This window comes from Myotis brandtii, unplaced genomic scaffold, assembly GCF_000412655.1.
Source record: "Myotis brandtii unplaced genomic scaffold, ASM41265v1 scaffold4, whole genome shotgun sequence".
NCBI classification, from domain to species: domain Eukaryota; kingdom Metazoa; phylum Chordata; class Mammalia; order Chiroptera; family Vespertilionidae; genus Myotis; species Myotis brandtii.
This window is the reverse complement of record NW_005365371.1, coordinates 4,497,628-4,520,605: the sequence shown is the minus strand read 5'-3', so window position 1 is coordinate 4,520,605 and position 22,978 is coordinate 4,497,628. Positions and strand designations below refer to the sequence as shown.

The 22,978-nt window shown below is 39.3% G+C and overlaps 1 protein-coding gene across 19 annotated transcripts in view; it reads left to right on the top strand.

The window, feature by feature from the left end:
• The window catches only part of DLG1 (discs, large homolog 1 (Drosophila)), a 294,073-nt gene that overhangs the window by 222,122 nt on the left and 48,973 nt on the right, over nucleotides 1–22,978 (top strand). For all 19 annotated transcript variants that reach the window (XM_014545303.1, XM_014545309.1, XM_005873176.2 and 16 more), the window contains one exon: nucleotides 20,758–20,872. In XM_014545303.1, coding sequence (XP_014400789.1) covers nucleotides 20,758–20,872 — 115 coding nt within the window. The remainder of the gene's footprint in view (nucleotides 1–20,757; nucleotides 20,873–22,978) is intronic.

Below are 22,978 nucleotides of genomic sequence, written 5' to 3'. Positions count from 1 at the left end.
GCTAATCAAAATAGCATATTGGGCATTGCTTGCTATTTCATAATATGGGCAGTCTTATAAAACCTCAGCAGTTTAGGTTCAGTAACTGAACATGGATAAATTCATTTACATAAGTGGTAAATTCCAAGTAAATTCACATTAACCGAATGAATAGGGATTAATATATGAAATCAATGCCAATTTATTAATTTTTGTGAGAAACAAAGCTGCAAGTGGGGCTACATATGCTTTTATCTTCTGGCCAATACTTCTTGCCCTATAGGTATACTTTATGGAAGCCAAGTTGTAATCATGGTTGCTTAGTATTATATAAAGCCTCTCTCATTTATATGTTTACTAGAGGCCTGATGCACAAAATTTGTGCAAGAGTAGGCCTTCACAGCCCCAGCGGCTGCCTCAGCCCTCACAGCCAGCCATGGCTTCGTCCTGAAGGTCGTCCCAAAGGTCATCCAGACGGTCATTCCACTATTCAGTCTGTTTGGTCAATTTGCATATTACGCTTTTATTATTACTAGTATAGATAAGGAACATAGACTATTTAGGAATGATTAAGGGTAAGTCAGTATCTTTTCCCTGGCCTCCCAGAAAACACACAAAAGCAATAAAGAAAATAAAACAAATACACACACTTCTACCTATACAACTCCACCTAACATTAAGCAAAACTAAGAAAACAGATAGACTACCTGGGTAACAAAAAATAGGTACAGTTGCTGAAGCACCTGGAGATCTTTCTGGTAGAGGTCCCATAGAAAGAGGAGGAGAGTGAAAAAACATGCAATGTTGAGAATGCTCAGTGATGGCAGAATTTAGAATGTGACAGAAAATTGGACTTCCTAAAGGTGAGAGGCTTGTTTTTTTAGTATAAAAACATTTTCCCTGTTTATGACATGCCTCATGGTAACTGGAGTGGCCAGGCTGAAGCCATCCTTGATGTGGTTTGGTTTAAAAAAGTAGAGGAACTATATTTGAGTAAAGCAATCTGCCTTCATAGCATCAGATAATGTGATAATCTTTTGGTTTTAAAAGCTGTACGGAACTTGTGTTCCCATCCTCCTGCACCCCAAAACTTTCTAGTCCAGCCAAATAGCTTGTCCAGCTCATTAAGTAATAAGTAATTTAAAATAAAATAAGCCAGTCAGAGAAAGACAAGTATCACATGATCTGCACTCATATGTGGAATCTAATGAACAAAATAAACTGATGAACAAAATAGATCCAGAGACATAGAAGCATGGAACAGACTGATGAATCTCAGAGGGGAAGGCAGGAGTGGGTGGGGAGAGATTACCCAAAGAACTTATATGCATATATGCATAACCCATGGACACTGACAATATTGTGGTGAAGGCCTGGGGTGGGGGCCATTGCTGGATGGAGAGGGGTCAATGGGGGAAAGACGGGGGACTTCTGTAATACTTTCAACAATAAAAATAAATTCAAAAAATAAGTAAATAAATAAAAATTTAAAAATAAGTGACTGGCCTGGCATTCATACATAAATATTCATAAGAAAATGTGGAAACAGACAGCAAAGCTTAGAAACAGGTAAAGGTTAGTCACACACAGACATGTATACACACCAAAAAAAAAAAAGTTGGCATAAATTAGATGAAATTTTTATCTTAATGGTGTGTGTGTGTATGTGTGCATGCGTGTTTAAATTTTTCTTTATTGTTGAAAGTATTACAGATACCCTTTGTTGTTTTTTCCCATCGATCCCACCCCCACCCCCCTGGTCTTAATGTTTTTAATAACTTATGTGTTCACTTATTTGAAAGTTGGCAAAGTAGAAATGTAAAAATAGATGTAGGAAAAGATGGCTTAAGAGATTAATTTTGAGCTAGCAGAACCCAGGAAAGAAGAAGGCAAACAAGTTATTTTACATTGGAACACAAAGACGCTGCAGAAAAATCAATAAGGGATATAAAGGATACAATACAATGTAAATAAAAAGAAACAAAAATAAAGCGAATTTTATAAGATACTAGGGGCCCAGTGCGCGAAATCGTACAAGACCCAGGACCCAGTGTCCCGTGGCTCGGTGGGACCCAGAAAGAGTCCCACTGCCACCTCCGCCACTGCCCCGGGAGGCGGGACCCAGAAACCCATCTGCACCTCTGGTCAAGTCCTTCAGAGTCAAGTCCCTGCCCACTCGCGCACACCTCGCCACACCCGCAGCCCCATGCACGCAGCCTCCTGTTGATGGGTCGTTAAGGCATGATGGCGTGACGACCACAGGCTTTTTATGTAATAGATGAGAGAAAATATCAGCACTGGAAGACAGGCAATTATGTATATGTAACATATACATAATTAGACTTGCTGAGGAAAAGAAAAAGATTTTTAAAGAGGAGAATAAATGTTTGAAATTATAATGCACTCAAGAAAACTTTCCTGAATTAAGAAGGAATGAATTTTTATATTGATAGAAAATTGATTGATCAAAATTCAGACATATTCTAACTAATGTTTATCAAGGAAAAAATCTTCGCCCTGGCCGGTTTGGCTTAGTGGATAGAGCATCAACCTTCAGACTGAAGGGTCCCGGGTTCAATTCCGGTCAGGGGCACATGACTAGGTTGCGGGCTCGATCCCCAATGGGGGGGGTGGGGGGCTGCCAATCACTGATTCTCCCTCATCATTGATGTTTCTATCTCTCCCTCTCCCTTCCTCTCTGAAATCAATAAAAATATATTTTTTTTAAAAAATCTTCTTGGACCCGGGTAAAATATTGGTATAATAAGGGGGTAAGAATTGATTAATAGAAGAAAGAACTGCTCTAAAGCTTGGTGTGCATAGACCAGAACAAAGATGATTAGTCTTACTATTTTTCTATTTTGTGGCTTTTAACTAAGCTTAACGTACCTCCTTATGCACTAAACATACTTGCCACTGATGGTTGGCAATAGTGGGCTACCCTTTTCCTAGAGTAGTTATTGAATGGGCTCAGGAATCTCCCTTTCAGATGATCTTTTTCTATGCTTGTACTGTGTTTCTCTTTCTATCTTTTATTCTTTTTTATTTCCATACTTTTCTATTAATGAGCCTTTCTGATTGATACTTTTTCTTTAGTTCATTTAAAAGTTTAAACTATTCTAATCTTGATGGAGGCATCTTTATATCAAGGAGTATTTTCATTTATGTTTCAATGGAGAGGTTGTATTGGACTAGTGGCTTTTTGTTTGTTTGTTTTTATAAGCATTTGTCATCTCATAGCAGTGATTTTCAACCAGTGTGCCACAAGAATTTTTAATACATGCAATACCTGACTATTTAGTCAGGGGCACGAACCTCTTTTTCCTTAGCTTGTCAAATTAAAAAATGACAACAGGTGGGAATCTTAGGGGAGGTCTCAGAACAGGGTTTCAGCAGAATATTCATCAGTTTTCTAGGTTTGCTCTTTCAGGATCCATGATCTCCACTGATTGGTCACTGTCAGGGCAGGGGGTCATCTGCAAGAGAGAAATAAAAGCCTCAAGACAAAGGACCCAATGCTTGTTCTCTCCCCCAGGAGCATGCCCTTGTCTCCCCCCCTGCCCTTTCTTCCCCCACAGGCATGCATCTCCTAAACTCTAAGGGACTCCACAAGGCTTGGAACCAGGGTAGCAATGGGCAGTGGCAGTTCATCAGAGCAAGCCCCCTGAGCCTGTCCCCAAGACTCCCTTTTCTCTGACTTTTTAGTGAGCCAAAACAGACCACCTAGGCCCATTTCCCCAGTCCTTTCTTGTTTCATTGTCCCCAGCTTTAATAAATGTCCTCTAAAATAAAAATAAAAAATTAAAGACAACAGCCAACACAACAATAGTTGTCCAGTGTGAATAAATCAAAATTATACCTATTTTATATCAGATTGGTAAAAAATCCTATATAATAAAAGAGTAGTATGTACCCAAAGCAATCTATAAATTCAACGCACTTCCCATTAAAATACCAACGGCCTACTTCACAGATCTAGAACAAACTATAGAATAGAGAACCCAGAAATCGGCCCGAACCAATATGCTCAATTAATATTTGACAAAGGAGGCAAGAACATACAATGGAGCCAAGATAGTCTCTTCAATAAGTGGTGTTGGGAAAATTGGACAGATATATGCAAGAAAATGAAACTAGACCACCAACTTACACCATACACAAAAATAAACTCAAAATGGATAAAGGACTTAAATGTACGACAGGAAACCATAAAAATTCTAGAAGAATTCAAAGGCAACAAAATCTCAGACATATGCCAAAGCAATTTCTTCACTGATACAGCTCCTAGGGCAGTTGAAACTAAAGAGAAAATGAACAAATGGGACTACATCAAAATAAAAAGTTTCTGCACAGCAAAAGAAACCATCAACAAAACAACAAGAAAGCCCACTACATGGGAGAACATATTTGCCAACATTATATCTGATAAGGGCCTAATCTCCAAAATTTATAGGGAACTCATACAACTTAACAAAAGGAAGATAAACAATCCAATCAAAAAATGGGCAAAGGATCTAAATAGACACCTTTCAAAAGAGGACATTCAGAAAGCCAAGAGACATATGAAAACATGCTCAAAGTCACTAATCATCCGAGAGATGCAAATCAAAACAACAATGAGGTACCATCTCACACCTGTCAGACTGGCTATCATCAACAAATCAACAAACGACAAGTGCTGGAGAGGATGTGGAGAAAAAGGAACACTTGTGCACTGCTGGTGGGAATGCAGACTGGTGCAGCCACTATGGAAGACAGTATGGAGTTTCCTCAAAAAACAAAACATGGAACTCCCATTTGACCCTGTGATCCCACTTCTAGGAATATATCCCAAGAAACCAGAAACACCAATCAGAAAGGATCTATGCACCCCTATGTTCATAGCAGCACAATTCACCATAGCTAAGATTTGGAAACAGCCTAAGTGCCCATCAGTAGATGAATGGATTAGAAAACTGTGGTACATCTACACGATGGAATACTATGCTGCTGTAAAAAAGAAGGAACTCTTACCATTTGCAACAGCATGGATGGAACTGGAGAGCATTATGCTAAGTGAAATAAGCCAGTCAATGAAGGAAAAATACCACATGATCTCACTCATTCATGGATAATAGAGACCATTATAAACTTTTGAACAATAATAGATACAGAGGCAGAGCTGCCTCACACAGATTGTCAAACTGCAGCGGGAAGGCTGGGGAGATTTGGGGGGCAGGAGGGAGGGGGGTAAGAGATCAACCGAAGGACTTGTATGCATGCATATGAGCATAACCAGTGGACATAAGACACTGGGGGGTAAGGGAAGCCAGGGGATTGTCCAGGGCGGGGGAAAAAAAGGACACATATGTAATACCCTTTGTAATACTTTAAGCAATAAAAAAAAAAAAAAAGTAGTAGTATGCAAATTGTCCCCTCAACTATGAGTTCAACCAGGGGGCGGGGCCGGCCAGGGGAAGGGAGGGAGTACCCGGCCAGCCGCTAGGGAAAAAAAAAAAAAAAAAGAGTAGTATGCAAATTGTCCCCTCAACTATGAGTTCAACCAGGGGGCGGGGCCGGCCAGGGGAAGGGAGGGAGTACCCGGCCAGCAGCCGCTAGGGACCCTACCAGTGCACGAATTTTGTGTACTGGACCTCTAGTATAATATATTTGTTGGTGTTCTGCAGAATTTTAGTAATTAGTTTATGTGCCACAAGATGAAAAAGGTTGAAAATTGCTGTCTAATAGTGATTTTCTGTAGCAGATTCCTAATGAAAAATTTTTTAGTCTCTTAGTTTCCTTGTCATATTTTTCTCCAACCAGCCTGCCTTCTTACTCAAAAATATTTCCTTTTCTTCTCTAGACCAGTTATAATATTCATTCTCCTGTTATCAGCGTTGAGGTTCTTGGGTTCCCCAAAATGGAAATCAAGAGGAAACTCCAGAGAAATTTCCAGACATGTTTTATTAAGCTTATGCTTGGGCACATGGGAGGTAGCACAGAGGAAAGGAAGGTCCTCAGAACTGACTCAAAAGCTTGGTCTGCTTGGCTGCTTTTATAAGCTGGTGACTAAATGGGCTCGGGTGAAAAGGCAGGCTTTTTGAAATGGGGCTTGTGAATTTTCCATTTCAGGGTCAAGTGACTTCCTTTTACAGCTGCAGTGCCTGATAACTATGTTTGTACCTGCACTGTGAGCGGCAAGATGGTGGACTGCTCATTGCAGCCACCCTAGGTAGGTTGTATAGCAGTCAAACCTTGATCAACTTTTTGTTGGAGAGCCAGGTCTTTGAACATTAACTAGCTCACCTGTGATTTGGGGCATGGGCCACTCTAAAAGTAAACCCTTACTTTCTTTGCTTCAAAAAAAGAAAAAGAAAAAACCTTGATCAACTGCATGGCGGTCAGTAGTTTTCAAAATATAATCTACTAGAGGCCCGGTGCACAGATTCGTGCACATTGAAAGGAAATTAATTAGAAGAAATATTTTAGAGGCCAGGGAGGGACCGCAGGAGATTGGCTCCAGGGTGAGTCTGGCCCGTCTCACCCAATCCCAATCAGCCGGACCCCAGCAGCAAGCTAACCTACTGGTCAGAGCATCTGCCCCTGGTGGTCAGTGCATGTTATAGTAACTGGTCGAACGGTTGAACGAACAGTCGGACACTTAGCATATTAGGCTTTTATTTATATAGGATATATATAAAAGCTTAAACGACTGTTACAACATAGTAACCGGAACAACCAGTCACTATGATGCACACTGACCACCAGGGGGCAGACACTCAACACAGTAGCTACGCCCAGCCCATAGGCCCCGATCGCTGATGGGGCCTGCTGGCCAATCTCCTGGTCCCTGCCCCCAGCCTGTGGGCTGGGGGTAGCTCCCAGGGCGGTCAAGGACTGGCTCCCTCCTTGGGGCCAGCAGCCAACCTCCTGGGTCCCTCCCCCCATCCTTCCCCTCAGCCCCGATTGGCCCGCCACCCGTCCACCTCAGTCGCAGTTTGCCCCTCCCCCTGGCCAGTCCCTCCCCCCAGCTGACAGGTCCTGATTGCCTGATCGGGACTGAGCCCTGGGCTGGGACGGGGAATCGGGGGTGGGTGGCGACGGACATGAGCAGCAAGGGAAGGAGGAGGGGGGAGGTGGGGAACCATGTGGTGGTGGCACAAGGGCAGCAATGAAAGGAGGAGGCAAGATACTGCACTGTGGCAGCGCGCAGGTGGCGAGGGAAGGAGGCGGCAGTAAGGCAAGGAAACTGATGGGCCCTGATTGCCAGCCAGGCCTAGGGACCCCATCCATGCACGAATTTCGTGCACTGGGCCTCCAGTAATAATACATAAATAGTTTCAAAACTCACCACTGTAATCCCAGTTTTGCCCCATCTGGTATAATTATGTATATACTAGAGGCCTGGTGCACAAAATCCATGCACTCGGGGTTCCCTCAGCCCAGCCTGCACCCTCTCGCAGTCCGGGAGCCCTCAGGGGATGTCCGACTGCCACGGAGGTGGGAGAGGCTCCCGTCACCACTGCTGTGCTCGCCAGCCATGAGCCTGGCTCAGGGCTTCTGGCTAAGCGGTGCTCCCCTTGTGGGAGCACACTGACTACTGGGGGGCAGCTCCTGTGTTGAGCATCTGCCCCCTCGTGGTCAGTGTGTGTCATAGCAACCAGTCGTTCCGCCATCGGGCTGAAACCAGCTCTCCGACATCCCCCTAAGGGGTCCCGGATTGCAAGAAGGTGCTGGCCAGGCCGAGGTACCCCACCAGTGCACGATCCAGGCCGGAGAGGGACACGGGAGGTTGGCCAGCCGGGGAGGGGCTGCGGGAGGGCTCCAGGGCGTGCCCGACCCATCTCGCTCAGTCCCAATCGGCCAGACCCCAGCAGCAAGCTCACCTACCGATTGAAGCGTCTGCCCCCTGGTGGTCAGTGCACGTCATAGCAACTTGTCAACCAGTTGACTGCCCCCTGGTGGTCGGTGCACGTCATAATGACTGGTCGACTGTCTACCCCCGGTGGTCAGTGCACATCATAGCAAGCAGTTGAGCAGCCTTAGTATATCATTAGCATATTATGCTTTGATTGGTTGAATGGACAACCGGACACTTAGCATATTAGGCTTTTATTATATAGGATAACTGTGTGTATATATACAAAACATGTATATATTGCTTCTCCTTCTTAAATAAACAATAACATACACATTTCTCCAAGTTGCTTGTTTTACTTAATAGTGAGTGTACTAATAGTCTAACTGTAGTAATTGTAAGAACACTCCATAGTAGCATATACAGATGTTCCTCATTCTTTTTTTATAGCTATATAGTTCTTTTATTTTTAACTGTTAGATCTTTTTTTACAACAAAATACTGGTTGGGGATAGCCTTTGCTTTATTACCAATTTGAGAATTGTTTTAACAAAGTGAGTAAACTTTTGATATAATTGAAGTTATTTTATCTCAATTCTATTCATGCTGTTTTTTAGTCAAGCCTTTTATATAAATAGTTTATGAAAGATACTTTCCAAAGATGCCTGCATCCCATTTGTTCTTGTGCTGTGTAACCTTGCTATTCCCCCATCAAGAGGCGAAATCTCTCCTTGAATTTGGACCGATCTTATTACTCATTTGTAAACAAGTGAATGTGGTAGAAATAATCATATGTGACTTGCAAGGTTAAATTATAAGAGGCCATGAAACTCCTGCCTGATTCTTTTGGGGTCTTGTTCTGGGAGAAGCCAGACACCATATAAGAAGTCTGACTACCCTCAAAATCCCATGCTTCAGAGGTCACATGTTGGTGCTCTGACCCCAGACTTCCATCCAGGACCACCAACACACAAGACAAGGCAGGGTGAAGCTATAGACCAGGGGTCCTCAAACTACGGCCCGTGGGCCACATGCAAATACAAATATTGTATTTGTTCCCGTTTTGTTTTTTTACTTCAAAATAAGATATGTGCAGTGTGCATAGGAATTTGTTCATAGTTTTTTTTTAAACTATAGTCCGGCCCTCCAACGGTCTGAGAGACAATGAACTGGCCCCCTGTTTAAAAAGTTTGAGGACCCCTGCTATAGACCCTTCTTTCTACTAATCAGCTCCTCCACCAGCTGAATCCCATTAAGTGACCTCAGTCTATGCCACAACAACCATCCAGCCAAAATGCTGCCTGAATTCTTAACCAACAGAATCCATAAAATGGTTACTGTTTAATCCACTAATCTTTATAAAGCAATAGTAACTAGAACACAGTCTCACTGTGAAGTCTATTTGTATACACATACACAAAAGACAAGCCTTCATAAATTTATACAGGGGTGGGCAAAAGTAGGTTTACAGTTGTGGGTACTCAAAATAGAGCTTATTCTTGTGTTATTACTTATCAATTATTATTTTCCATACGAACAACTGTAAACCTGCTTTTGCCCACCCCTGCATATCCCTAGAATGTCATACTCTAAGGCAGGGGTCCTCAAACTTTTTAAACAGGGGGCCAGTTCACTGTCCCTCAGACCGTTGGAGGGCTGGACTATAGTTTAAAAAAAAACTATGAACAAATTCCTATGCACACTGCACATATCTTATTTTGAAGTAAAAAAAAACAAAACGGGAACAAATACAATATTTGTATTTGCATGTGGCCCGCGGGCCGTAGTTTGAGGACCCCTGCTATAAGGATAAAAAGAACTAGGGAAAATAGCTAACTCTTCTCAATGATACTGTTAATTGTAGTGTTGGTGGTGGTATTTTAAGACCTGTGAATGTAATATTGGATAAAACAAGTAAGTCATCGTGCAGTACTCTAATTCTGTTATTCCCCAGTATCTTGAAAACCAGAACTCTTATGCAAGGAATTCATACAGATATGATATAGATTAAGTAAAAACCTAATGTTCTAATTTTTATTTTTTAATATATTTTTATTGATTTCATAGAGGGAGAGAGAGAGATAGAAACATCAATGATGAGAGGGAATCATTGATCAGCTGCCTCCTGCATGCCCCACACTAGGGATCAAGCCGCAACCTGTGCATGTACCCTGACTGGGAATCGAACCGTGACCTCCTGGTTCATAGGTTGACGCTCAACCACTGAGCCACTCTAGCCAGGCCTAAATTTTAATTAGAAGAACCAGTATAAATTCATGACTCAGTTTATATTTTTACCTATATCTTCATCCATAAATCTATCTGTATTTTAGCTGTGTCTTTACAGAGTAAAAGATTTTCCGAGTTGACAGTTATTATACTAATCAGCCTACTAATGTTTATACTTTATATTTCCTATTATATTTTAAAGGACAATAAAAGAATGTTACATATTAATGTTGACTTTTGAAGAGTAACTTAACAATAATCATGCTTACTCTTTTTATTTTTAATCCTCACCCGAGGATATTTTTTACATTGATTCTTATGTAAAAAGAATCAATGGGGGCGGGGAGGGGGGGGGGCAATGAGAAACATCGCTGTGAGAGAGAGACATCCATTGGTTGCCTCCTGCACACCCGGACCGAGCCAGAAATGTACCCTTTACTGGGAATTGAACCTGAGATCCTTCAGTGTAGGGGCTGACGCTTTAACCACCGAGCCTCACTGACCAGGGCTAATCATGCTTACTCTTAACTATTTTTGTTGTTAATCCTCGCTCGAGGAAACATCAGGGCTCCTGTCTTTTTAAACTATACAAACTCCCGGACCAGTAATTTGCTCTTGCTGTAAGACTAGTTTTATGAGAAAGTCTGATGGGATCTAACCTGTTTGTAAAATAACTTGTTTGTAAAAGTAGAGAAAAAGATACTGTGTATAACCATGTAATTGCAGCATTTTTGAAAGACTGCTTAAAGTTTTTATTATTACTAGATTTAATAGTTTTTAACATCAGGGTTTAAAATAGTCCATCTTCAAAAATCACACTTTTGTACCAAAAAAAATCATTTTTGTAAAGAACCTTTTTTGCTTTTATTACATAAAAACAATTGAAAGGTAGAAAGCTTATTCAGTGCTAATTTACAGAATCTATTCACAAAAGTACCTTTTCTTGCCCAGAATACCTTATTCTTGGCTAAGTTGGTTGAGTGTGATCACATGCACCAGGAGGTCATGGTTCAATTCTTGGTTTGGGCACATGCCCAGGTTGTGGGCTCGATCCCCTATATGGGGCATGTTGGAGGCAGTCAATCGATGTTTCTCTCTCATCAATATTTCTATCTCTCTCCTTCTCCCTTCTTCTGAAATCAATAAAAACGTACTTTTTAAAAAAATTCTTCATCAGACCCAAAATCCCAAAACATTTTTAAAATGCCTTTTTCTGTTGTTTTTTTTTAATTTTATTTTTCAATTACAGTTGACATTCAGTCTTATTTTTTATTAGCTTTAGGAGTACAGCATGGTATTTAGACATTTATGTTATTTATGAAGTGATCATCCTAATAATTCTAGTACTTACCTGGAACCACACATTGTTATTCCAATATTATTTACTGTATTCCCTGTGCTGCACTTTCCATTCCTGTGACTATTTCTAACTACCAATTTGTACTTCTTAATCCCTTCACCTTCTTTACTTAGCCTTCCAACACACACACACACACCCTCCCATCATCTGGCAACCTTCCGTTTGTTCTCTGTATCTATGAGCAGGTTTCTGTTTTGTTTGTTCATTTATTTTTTCATTAGATTCCACATATCACTGAAATCACATGGTATTTGCCTTTCTTACTCTGACTTATTTCACTTAGCATAATACCCCCTAGGCCATCCATGTTGTCCCAAACAGTAAGATTTCATCTTTTATGGCCAAGTAATATTGCATCTTCTTTATCCAGTCATCTATTAATGGGCACTTATGTTTCCATATCTTGACTATTGTAAATTATGCTGCAGTAAACAAAGGGGATGCATGTATCTTCTCAATTTAATGTTTTGGATTTCTTTAGATAAATACACAGAAGTGGAATTGCTTTGTTATAATGTAGTTCTACTTTTAATTTTTTGAGGAACCTCCTTACTGTTTTCCATAGTGGCTGCACCAATCTGCATTCCTACCAATAATAGAGCATGAGGGTTCACACCCTCACCAACACTTGTTGTTTGTTGATATATTGATGATAGCCATTCTGACAGGTGTGAGGTGATACCTCATGGTTTTAATTTTCATTTCTCTAATGATCAGTGACATTGAGCATCTTTTCCCAAGTCTATTCACCATCTGTATGTCCTCTTTGGAGAGGTGTCTATTCAGGTCCTCTGCCTATTTTTTTAAATTAAATTGTTTGTTTATTGGTGTTGAATTATATTAGCTCTTTATATATTTTGGATATTAACTTCTTATTGATGTATCATTGGTGAATATCTTCTTCCAATCTGTGGGTTGTCTTTTCATTTTGTTGATAGTTGTGTGTTGTTTTTTTTCTGTGCAAAAACTTGTGAGTTTGATGTAGTCCCATTTGTTTATTTTTCTTTTATTTCCCTTGCCCAAGGAGTTATATCAGAAAAAAAATATTACTAAGAGAAATATCAAAGACTTTATTGCCTATGTTTTCTTCTTGGATTTTTTATGGTTTAGAGTCTTATATGTAAGTCTTTAATCCATTTTGAGTTTATTCTTACGTATGGTGTAAGAAGGTGGTCTAGTTTCATCTTTTGCATGTATCTGTCCAATTTTCCCAACTTCATTTATTAAAAAGGCTATCTTTACCCCATTGTATGTTCTTGTCTCCTTTGTCATATATTCATTAGATTCCACATATGAGTGAGATCATGTGATATTTGTCTTTCTCTGACTGGCTTATTTCGCTTCCTTTGTCTTATATTAATTGACCACATAGGCATGAGTTTATTTCTGGGCTCTCTGTTCTATTCCATTGGTCTGTTTTTTTTACCAGTACCATGCTGTTTTGATTACTACAGTTTTGTGCTATAATTTGATATCAGGTATCGTGATACCTCCAACTTTTTTCTTCTTTCTCAAGACTGCTGTGGCTATTTGGGGTCTTTTGTGGTTTTATATAAATTTTAGGATTATTGTGATTCTGTGAAAAATGCCATTGGCATTTTGATGAGCATTGCATTGAATCTGTTGATTGTTTTAGATAGTATGGACATTTTATCGATGTTTAAACTATCTATTTTTTTTAATTTTTCTTTATTGATTAAGGTATTACATATGTGTCTTTATCCCCACTCCCCCCCCCCCCCCCCCCCTCCCAACAAAACACCTTCTTTGGCTCTGTCCCTGGAGCTGTGAGGACTCTCTTAGAGACTTCTGCCCCCCCTGGAAAAAAATAATAAACCTATATTTGAGGAAAGCCAACCGCTCCTCGCCCCGACCCCCACCCCCCAAACGCAGAGAAGGCAGGGGCCGAGAAGACACAAAAAAGAGGAGAGAGCCAGAATTACCATGGCTGATGTGCAGCTTCCTCATCCAGGGAAAGATCTGCGGAGTCTGCCCCTCGGGCGCGGCCTGCATATATCCTTTCTGATTGGTGTTTCTGGTTTCTTGGGATATATTCCTAGAAGTGGGATCACTGGGTCAAATAGAAGTTCCATTTTTAGTTTTTTGAGGAAACTCCGTACTGTTCTCCACAGTGGCTGCACCAGTTTTGATTCCCACCAGCAGTGAACAAGGGTACCTTTTTCTCTGCATCCTCGCCAGCATTTGTCGTTTGTTCATTTGTTGATGATAGCCATTCTGACAGGTGTGAGATGATACCTCATTGTCGTTTTGATTTGCATCTCTCGGATGATTAGTGACTTTGAGCATGTTTTCATATGACTCTTGGCTTTCTGAATGTTCTCTTTCGGAAAGTATTTATTTAGGTCCGTTACCCATTTTTCGATTGGGTTGTTTATCTTCCTTTTGTTAAGTTGTATGAGTTCCCTGTAAATTTTGGAGATTAAACCCTTATCGGTGATAACATTGGCAAATATGTTCTCCCATGCAGTGTGCTTTCTTATTGATTTGTTGATGGTTTCTTTTGCTGTGTAGAAGCTTTTTATTTTGATGTAGTCCCATTTGTTTATTTTCTCTTTAGTTTTCATTGCCCTAGGAGCTTAATCAATGGAAGCATATACTGTGTTAAAAAATAGATAGTATAGTAAGATATATACTACCTATTTTTTAACACAGTATATGCTTCCATTGATTTGTATCTTCTTCAGTTTCTTTCTTCAGTGTTTTATAATTTCCAAGTACAGGTCTTTTACGTTCTTGGTTAAATTTATTTCTGTGTGTTATTTTTATGCAATTATAAATGAAATTGTTTTCTTGCTTTCCCTTTCTGATAGTTTATTATTGGTGTATAAAAATGCAACCAGTTTCCAAATACTATATTTGTATCCTGCTACTTTGCTGAATTTGTTTATCAGTTCTAATAGTTTTTTGGTGGAATCTTTAGGATTCTCTATACATCATTTCATGTCACCTGCAAATAATGACAGTTTTACTTCTTCCTTTCCAATTTGGATGCCTTTTATTTTTCTTGTCTGATTTTTTTTGTGGATAGGACTTCAAATACTATGTTGAATAAAAGTAGTGAAAGTAGACAAGCCCGTCTTGCTTGATCTTAAGGAAAATACTTTAGCTTTTCCCCATTGAGTATGTTGTTAGCTGTGGATTTGTAATATATATGGACTTTATTATGTTAAGGTATGTTCTCTCTATTTCCACTTTGCTGAGAGTTTTTGTTATAAACTGCAGGTCTCCTGCACGAATTCGTGTACGGGTGGGGTCGGGGCTAGACCAGTCTTGGGAGGGGACGTGGGAGGTTGGCTGGCTTTCCCCGCCCCCGATCAGAGTTGGGGGGCCAGTTGGGGCCGCAGTGCTCAGCAAAGCAACCAGTTCCGGTCGTTCTGGTGTTCCAGTCACTTGGCTTTAATATATATAGATGGATGCTGGGTTTTGTCAACTGTCTAATGTCTTTCTGCATCTGTTAATATGATCATGATTTTAATCCTTCATTTTGTCTATGTGGTGTATCACAGTAATTGATTCATGAATATTGAACCAACCTTGTAAGCCAGGAATAAATCCCACTTAATCATGGTGTATGATCTTTTTTATCTACTGCTGAATTCAGTTTACCAATACTTTGAGGATTTTTGCATGTATATTCATCAGGGATATTGGCCTGTAATTTGCTTTTTTGTAATGTCTCAACTGGTTTTGTAAGTAGGATAGTGCTGTCCTCATAAAATGAGCTTGGGAGTCTTCCCTCTTCTTGAATTTTTTGGAATTATTTGCAAGGAATAGGTGTTAATTCTTCTTTGAATGTTTGGTAAAATTAACCTGTGAAGCCACCTGGTCTAGGACTTTTGTCTGTTGGGAGATTTTTTATTGCTGATTTAGTTTCATTGGTAGTAATCTGTTCATTCAGATTTTCTGTCTCTTCTTGATTTAATTTTGGAAGGTTGTAGGTTTTTAAGACTATCCAATTTTTCCAGATTGTTCAATTTATTGGCATATAATTATTTATAATTTTTTCTTATAATCCTTTTTGTTTTTGTCATATCAGTTGTCACTTCTGATTTTATTTATTTGGGTCCTCTCTCTTTTTCTTGATTGAGTCTGGTTAAAGGTTTATCAATTTTGTTTATCTTTTCCAAGAACCAGCTCTTGGCTTCATTGATCTTTATTATTTTCTTCCTTCTCAATTTTATCTTTGTTCATTGTTCTTTTTCAAGTTCCTTTAGGTGTAAGGTTAGATTGTTTATTTGAGATTGTTGTTGTTTCTTGAGGTAGGCCCGAAATGCTATGAATTTCCCTTTAGGACTGCTTTCTCAGTGTCCTATAGATTTTTTGTGGTTGTGTTTTCATTTTCATTTGTTTCAAGTTATCTTTTGATTCCTTCCTTGATCTCACTCTTAGCCTTTTCATTGTTCTGTAACATGTTACTTAGCAGCCATGCGTTTGTGTGGTTTTCAGGGTTTTTTTTCTTGTAGTTGATTTCTGTTTTCATACTATTGTGGTCAGAGAAGATGCTTGGTATACTTTCAGTCTTCTTAAATTTATTGAGACATGTTTTGTGGCTTAACATGTAGTCTATCCTAGAAAATGTTGTGCACTTGAAAAGAATATATATTTTGCTGCTTTCAGGTAAAATACTCTAAAAAATATATAAATTAAATTCATTTGGTCTAATATGTCATTTAAGGCTGCTTTGTCCTTCTTGAGTTTCTGTCTGGAAGATTCATCCATAGATGTCAATGGGGTGTTTAAGTCCCCTATTGTAACTGTATTATTGTCTGTCTCTTTCTTTATGTCTATCAATGTTTGCTTTATATATTTAGATGCTCCTGTGTTGGGAACATAAATGTTTACAAGGGTTATATCCACTTGTTGGGTTGATATAATGGACTTTGTTTTAAAGTCTATTTTGTCTGATATAAGCATTGCTACCCCAACTTTTTTTGTTGTTTTGCATGGAATATTTTTCTCCATTTCCTTTCAGTTTATGAGTCTTTCAATCTGAAGTGGGTCTCTTAAAGTAACTATTGATAGTACACAGTTATCATCATTGTATTATTTATATTTAAAATCTTTTTCTTCTTCCTCTTCTTCTTCTTTCTCCTTCTGCTCCTCCTCCTCTTCTTCTTTCTTCTTCTTTCCTCTTTTTTCTTCTCTCCTCTTCTCTCTTCTTCTTCTCCTTCTTCTTCCTTCTTGCTTCTTCTTCTCCTTCTCCCTTTTTCTTCTTTCTGCTTCTTGTCCCTTTAACATTTCTTATAATACTGGTTGAGTAGCTTTTACTTATCTGGGAAGGTCTTTGTCTCTCCTTCAGTTTTAAGTGAAAGCCTTTCTGGGTAGAGTAGTCTTTAGGTCCTTGCTTTTCATTTGTATCACTTTAACTATTTTGTGCCAATCCTTTCTGGCCTGAAAAGTTTCTATTGAGAAATCATCAGACGGTCTTAAGGGAGCTCCCTTGCAGGTAACTAACTGCTTTTTTCTTGCTGTTTATAATATTTTCTCTTTGTCTAACCTTTGGTATTTTAATTTACAATGTATCTTAGTGTGGGCTTCTATGGGTTCATCTTGTCTGGGACTCTGCCCTTCGTGGATTTGTATGTCTTTTTTCTTTGCCAGGTTAGGGAAGGTTCCAGTCATTATTTCTTTAAATAGATTCTCAATCCTTTGTGCTCTTCTTCTGGTACCCCTCTGATGTGAATGTTGTTATGTTTAATGTTGCCCCAAAGGTCCCTTGAACTATCCTCATTTTTCTTTATTCTTTTTTCTTTTTGCTATTCTGATTAGGTATTTTCTATTACCTTATCTTCCAAATTGCTGATTTGATCTGCTGCTTGATCTAATCTGCTGTTGATTCCTTCTAGTGTATTCTTCATTTCTGACTGGTTCTTCTTTTATGATTTCTATATTCTTTTTTATGCTTACTATCACTTTGTTAAAGTTCTCACTGAGTTCATTTATTCTTCATCTAAGGTCCTTGAGCATTCTTATGACCAGTGTTTTGAACACTGTATCTAGTAGATTGCTTTCCTCCATTTCATTAAGTTCTTTTGATGGATATTTCTCCTGTTCTTGTATTCTGGACATGTTTCTTTGTCTCCTCACTACCTTTTACGTTTGTTTCTATGTATTAGGTGTATACTAGTATGCTACATCTCCCAGTCTTGGCAGGGTGGCATTATATTGTAGATGTCCTGTGGAGCCCAGTGGCACAGTCTTCCTGATCACTTAGCAGGTGCTTTAGGAGTGTTTGTGTGAGTTGGGTATGCTCTCTGTTGTAGTTGGGCCTTGATTGCTATTGACATGCCAGTGGGTAGAATTGAACCTCAGGCTAACTGACTGTAAGGATTGGCCACGGCCATAGCGTACAAGCTACTGTACAGGGGCTAACTCGATGGAGTAGGATTTGCCCCAGTGGGGTCTGTTGCCTGCCAATATCTTATTTTAGGTGTGCTACTTGTGGAGCTAACCCGGTGGTGTTCTGTTGTGGTCTGATGCCAGCCAACAAGTATGTTGGTTCTGGGGCCTCTTGGGAGGGACTTTATTGCAGGTCAATGTCAAATGCTACCTGTGACTGGCCCAGCGCTACTTATTAGGAGCTTCAAAATGATCTGCCATTGGTAACTGCCTGTGCTGAGCCCGGATGCTCATGGGAGGGACCACACTGAGAACCAAGGCTGGCTACCACCAGTACCGGGCCTGCGGTAGGTCTGCAAAAGGCCCCAGGCACCCCAAGACCTCCCATAAGATTCAGCTGATGAAAGAGCCTGCGGTGGTATGCAAGTTGGGTTGTTGCAGGATCTCAGGGAGTCACCAGGGTTAGCCCCAGATCTGGGCCTGAGGCCACTCAGCAAAAGTCTCAGGGTACACCAAGGCCAGCCACCACCCACCTGGGGCCTGCAAACCTTTGCAGTAGGACAAAGTCTCCAGTAGTCATCAAGCTGGAACTAGTGGAATTCACCAGGCTAATGCAGATTCAGATTTGGCCATGTGGAAAGAGGGCTCAACACAGCTGTCCCTCCAGCACTCACCCTGAAGCCATGCAACACAGTTTTTCTTTCTATGTGTCTGGCACCGCACCACCCCCTGAACTGGACAGAATTCCTTGAGAGGTTTTAAGAGAGACTGCAAAGCAGACCCAGGCTTGTTGCTGCTGAAAGAGCCTCCAACCACATCTCGAGTTGGCTACGATAGGGTCTCAGGGAGTCCTCAGACTAGAGTCAGTACTATTCACCAGGCTAATGCAGATTCAGATTTGGCCATGTCAGGGGAGGGCTTACCCCAGGAAATTCGATGCCCTTAGGCCATGCAGGATGGGGCTCAGCACAGAGACAATGGCAGCCGTTCCTCCAGCCTTGTCCTAAAGCAGTGATGGTGAACCTTTTGAGCTCGGCGTGTCAGCATTTTGAAAAACCCTAACTTAACTCTGGTGCCGTGTCACATATAGAAATTTTTTGATATTTGCAACCATAGTAAAACAAAGATTTATGTTTTTGATATTTATTTGATATATTTAAATGCCATTTAACAAAGAAAAATCAACCAAAAAAATGAGTTCGCGTGTCACCTCTGACACACGTGTCATAGGTTCACCATCACTGTCCTAAAGCCACACTACTCAGTTTCTCCCTGTACATCTCTGGCACCTCCCTGAGCTTGACCAGAATTTCTCCAAAGTTTTTTAAGAAAGACTGCAACGCAATTCTAGGCTGGTTGGTTCTGAGAGAGCCTCAATATGTACAAGTTGGGTTAGGGGAGAGGGTCTCAGGGAGTCATCAGGGTGGAGCTAATGGAGTTCACTAAGCCAGTGTAGATTTAGATTTGGCTGTGTGGTGGGAGGACTCAACACAGGGACAATGGCAGGAGTCCCTCCAGCTCTCGCCCAGAAGCCACACAACTCAGTTTCTCCCTGTTTGTCTCTGGTGGACTTCTTCATCCTCTGTCTTCTTTGGAGCCGAGCCCATCGTGAGTACCTGTGAGCGAGAGTTTGTGCACTGGCCCTTTAAGAAGATGCCTGGGTTCCCAGCACCAATTCTGTCTCATCCCAACAGATGGAATTCCCACTGATTGTCACAGACAGATGTTATGTGGACTCCTCTTCCTGACACTGGTGTTCTGGGCTGGGGGACCAAGCATGGGGCCCAGTCCCCTCATTCCTCAGGGGAAACCCTCTGTAGCTAAGATAACCCTCCAGATTCTCAAGCACCACACATGTGAGAGCCAGCCCACTTCATTTCTCCGCCCCTCCTGCCAATCTCTACATGGCTGCTTCTTTATATTCTTAATTATAGGACTTCTGTTCAACTAGTCTTCAGATGGTTATCCAAGTTGCTTGTTCTATAATTTAGTTGTAATTTTGAAGTGGTCATGTTGAGGAGTGAGTGCAGTGCCCACCTACTGTGCCTCTTAATCAGAACCTCCACAAAAATGCTTTTTTGTTACCCTGATTCTATTTATTTCCTCTGAGAAAACCAAGCAGTCATATGAAGAAGCTACATGGAGATGTTCCAACCAGTAGCACCAGATGAAATTCCAGATGACAGCCAATATCAACATATGGCCTTTTTTAGCTGACTATACCAAAATGTGAGCAGAGAAGAAGAAAAAAAAAAAACTACAATAACATGGAAAGAAATCTATAAAAGAGATAGGACCCTTTAAGTTAAAAATAAAACTGTTTCCCATTTTTTTCCAGATGGCAGAAATTCTGCAAGTAAAAAAAGTAAAAGGTTTCCATCATATTAAAAGTACCTTAAATAAAAATGTTTTCTCCTTCAGATTGTTTTTTGTGTCTTATTTTGGCATTTTGAAGATTTATAAATTATAAAATGAGTTGAGGTAAATTTAACTTCATTTATCAGTTTTTAAGGCCTATTTTCCCCATATAATTGACCCTACACAAATTCTATATTTAAGAATATAAGAATAACTGATTTCCTCACAGAGAAAAAGTCAGTAAACAAAGCATCTAGTATAAATTATTATAGATTTCTTTTTTTAAGTATAAAAATTACAATAAGTTCTAATTTTTAGTTTTTTTAATTTACAGTTAAATTAGTAATGTAAGATTCATACTGGTATTTGATACATGGGAATTGTCTTTTAATTGATTAAATGTGATACGAACTTTGAAATAACATATGTGAAAATTCAAATTCAGCCAGTACTAATTTATGGTACATTTAGAAGATTATTAATTTTTGAAATACGCATAATGGGCAAATTGTTACTCTCTTAAGGTTCTAACCACCTTTAACCAATTATAGGTCAGGTTACATATTTAATACTTTAAGTGGCTTAAGTTTTTAGAATATAAAATTTAAATTTATTTCTCTTTTTCTTTCATCAGAATACAGTCGTTTTGAAGCCAAAATACATGACTTACGGGAGCAAATGATGAATAGTAGCATTAGTTCAGGATCAGGTTCTCTTCGAACAAGCCAAAAGCGATCCCTCTATGTCAGGTAATTTTTTTTTTTAATTCTAATTATGGCAAGTCTTAATTATTTATGAATGTAAATTCTTTCAGGATTTTCACTATTACTGACTTAGTTTTGCTATAGAAAAATAAATTGCAAACCAAGGAAAATTTTTTTACGGTTGATTTCCTGATCTTTCAAGAATTGGAATATTGTTATAATTTAATTAGTGATATTTATATAACCCCTTGAATAAAAATAGTAAAGAAAAACAAAATAAACATGGACGAAAAAAATTTTAAGGTGGTTATTTTACTGAATCAGTATTGTAGCTTGATGTGTCATATCATCCAACACTAATATTTACCTATATTCTTTTATAATAAAATATTCTTCATTTGAGTAACAATTACCTTGGCAATTTTTATAATAGCAAAGAGAGCATATATAAATAATAGCTTCAAATGTGAATAATACCAGCAAAAGAGTACAGATTCAGGAAATTTCTACATGCATTTTTTAAACACTTGGGAGAAAATCATTTTTCTATAACAAGATTAATGTGGCAGCATAAATCTAATAATATTATATTGATATCATTAGTACATAAATTGTTCTTTTGCATTTCTTTGGCTAATACGACAAATATAGATATACTGTTTATTTGTATTTTGTATCCTTTTTTAGTATAGCCTTTACTTAGTACTTTATTATACTACCTAAGCCAGCAGTCGGACATCCTTAGTGCTGCTGCAGAGGCAGGAAAGGCTCCTGCTACCATCGCTGCACTGGCCAGCCATGAGCCCGGCTTCTGGCTAAGCAGCGCTCCCCCTGTGGTAGCACACTGACCACCAGGGGGCAGCTCCTGCATTGAGTGTCTTCCCCCTGGTGGTCAGTGTGCATCATAGCGACCAGTAGTTCTACCATTCAGTCAATTTTCATATTAGCCTTTTATTATATAGGAATTGTTTTAACTTTAGATAATTACTACAAGTAGTCTGTATTATTCTGTGTAATTATTCTCTCATTTCTTTTGGTTATATTGGGGAGCCTATTTCTAATATGTTTTATTCTTCTGATGAGAAATGAGATATATGACATAAAATATACATGTATCCTATATATGTTTGGGTATGTATAAATATATCAATACAAACAAGCATGTACTCTATACTTGTTTATATATGATGTGACTTATTGTCTCAAAGAATTTTATTCTATGATACATAATAAAAGAAAGCTTTTTTCACTTTCTTCTCATGTTCTATTCCTACCCCTTTCATTCCTTCTACCCTGCCAATGATCTGGAATTCCTAAATGTATCAAATTGTTCTCTCTTTCCACTAATTCTAGCAGTATTTATTAAACTCTTCTGATCCAAAATTGTTAAAAGTATTTTATATGTAGATACCCACAAAAAATGTAAAAATACAGATTTGTGTTTATATTCTTTTTTCTTTTTCTTGCTTATCTATATTTTCTAAGTTTAATGTAATTAACAGGTGTTACCTTTAATATCTGATTTAATAAAAACATAAAATTAAAAACATTAGGTTATATTTGTTTTAAGTACATTAATGAGTCATCTTCACTTTTTATTAATTTTTACTTTTAGAGAATACTTTATTTTTATTAATTATATCAGATTTATAATGAAAAATAACTGCAACTGCCCTAACCGGTTTGGCTCAGTGGATAGAGCGTCGGCCTGTGGACTGAAAGGTCCCAGGTTCAATTCCAGTCAAGGGCATGTACCTTGGTTGTGGGCACATCCCCAGTAGGGAGTGTGCAGGAGGCAGCTGGTTGATGTTTCTCTCTCATCGATGTTTCTAACTCTCTATCCCTCTACCTTCCTTTCTGTAAAAAATCAATAAAATATATTTTTTAAAAAAAAGAAAAAGAAAAATAACTGCAACCTCCCAGCAATCCCTAGAATTTCATTCCCTAAAACAGTCATCCTCTGTTTTCCTAACAAATTCCCTTGCCTTTACCTCCAAATCTATATATATAAAAAGCCAGCAACCAGAACACCATAATGACCAGAAGGACCAGTCGCTATGACGCCCATTGCGGCCAGAGAACCTGGCCTGATCAGGGTTGGGGCTGGCTAGCCAACCCCCTCACAGCCCTTCTCCCCAGCCAGCCCCTCCC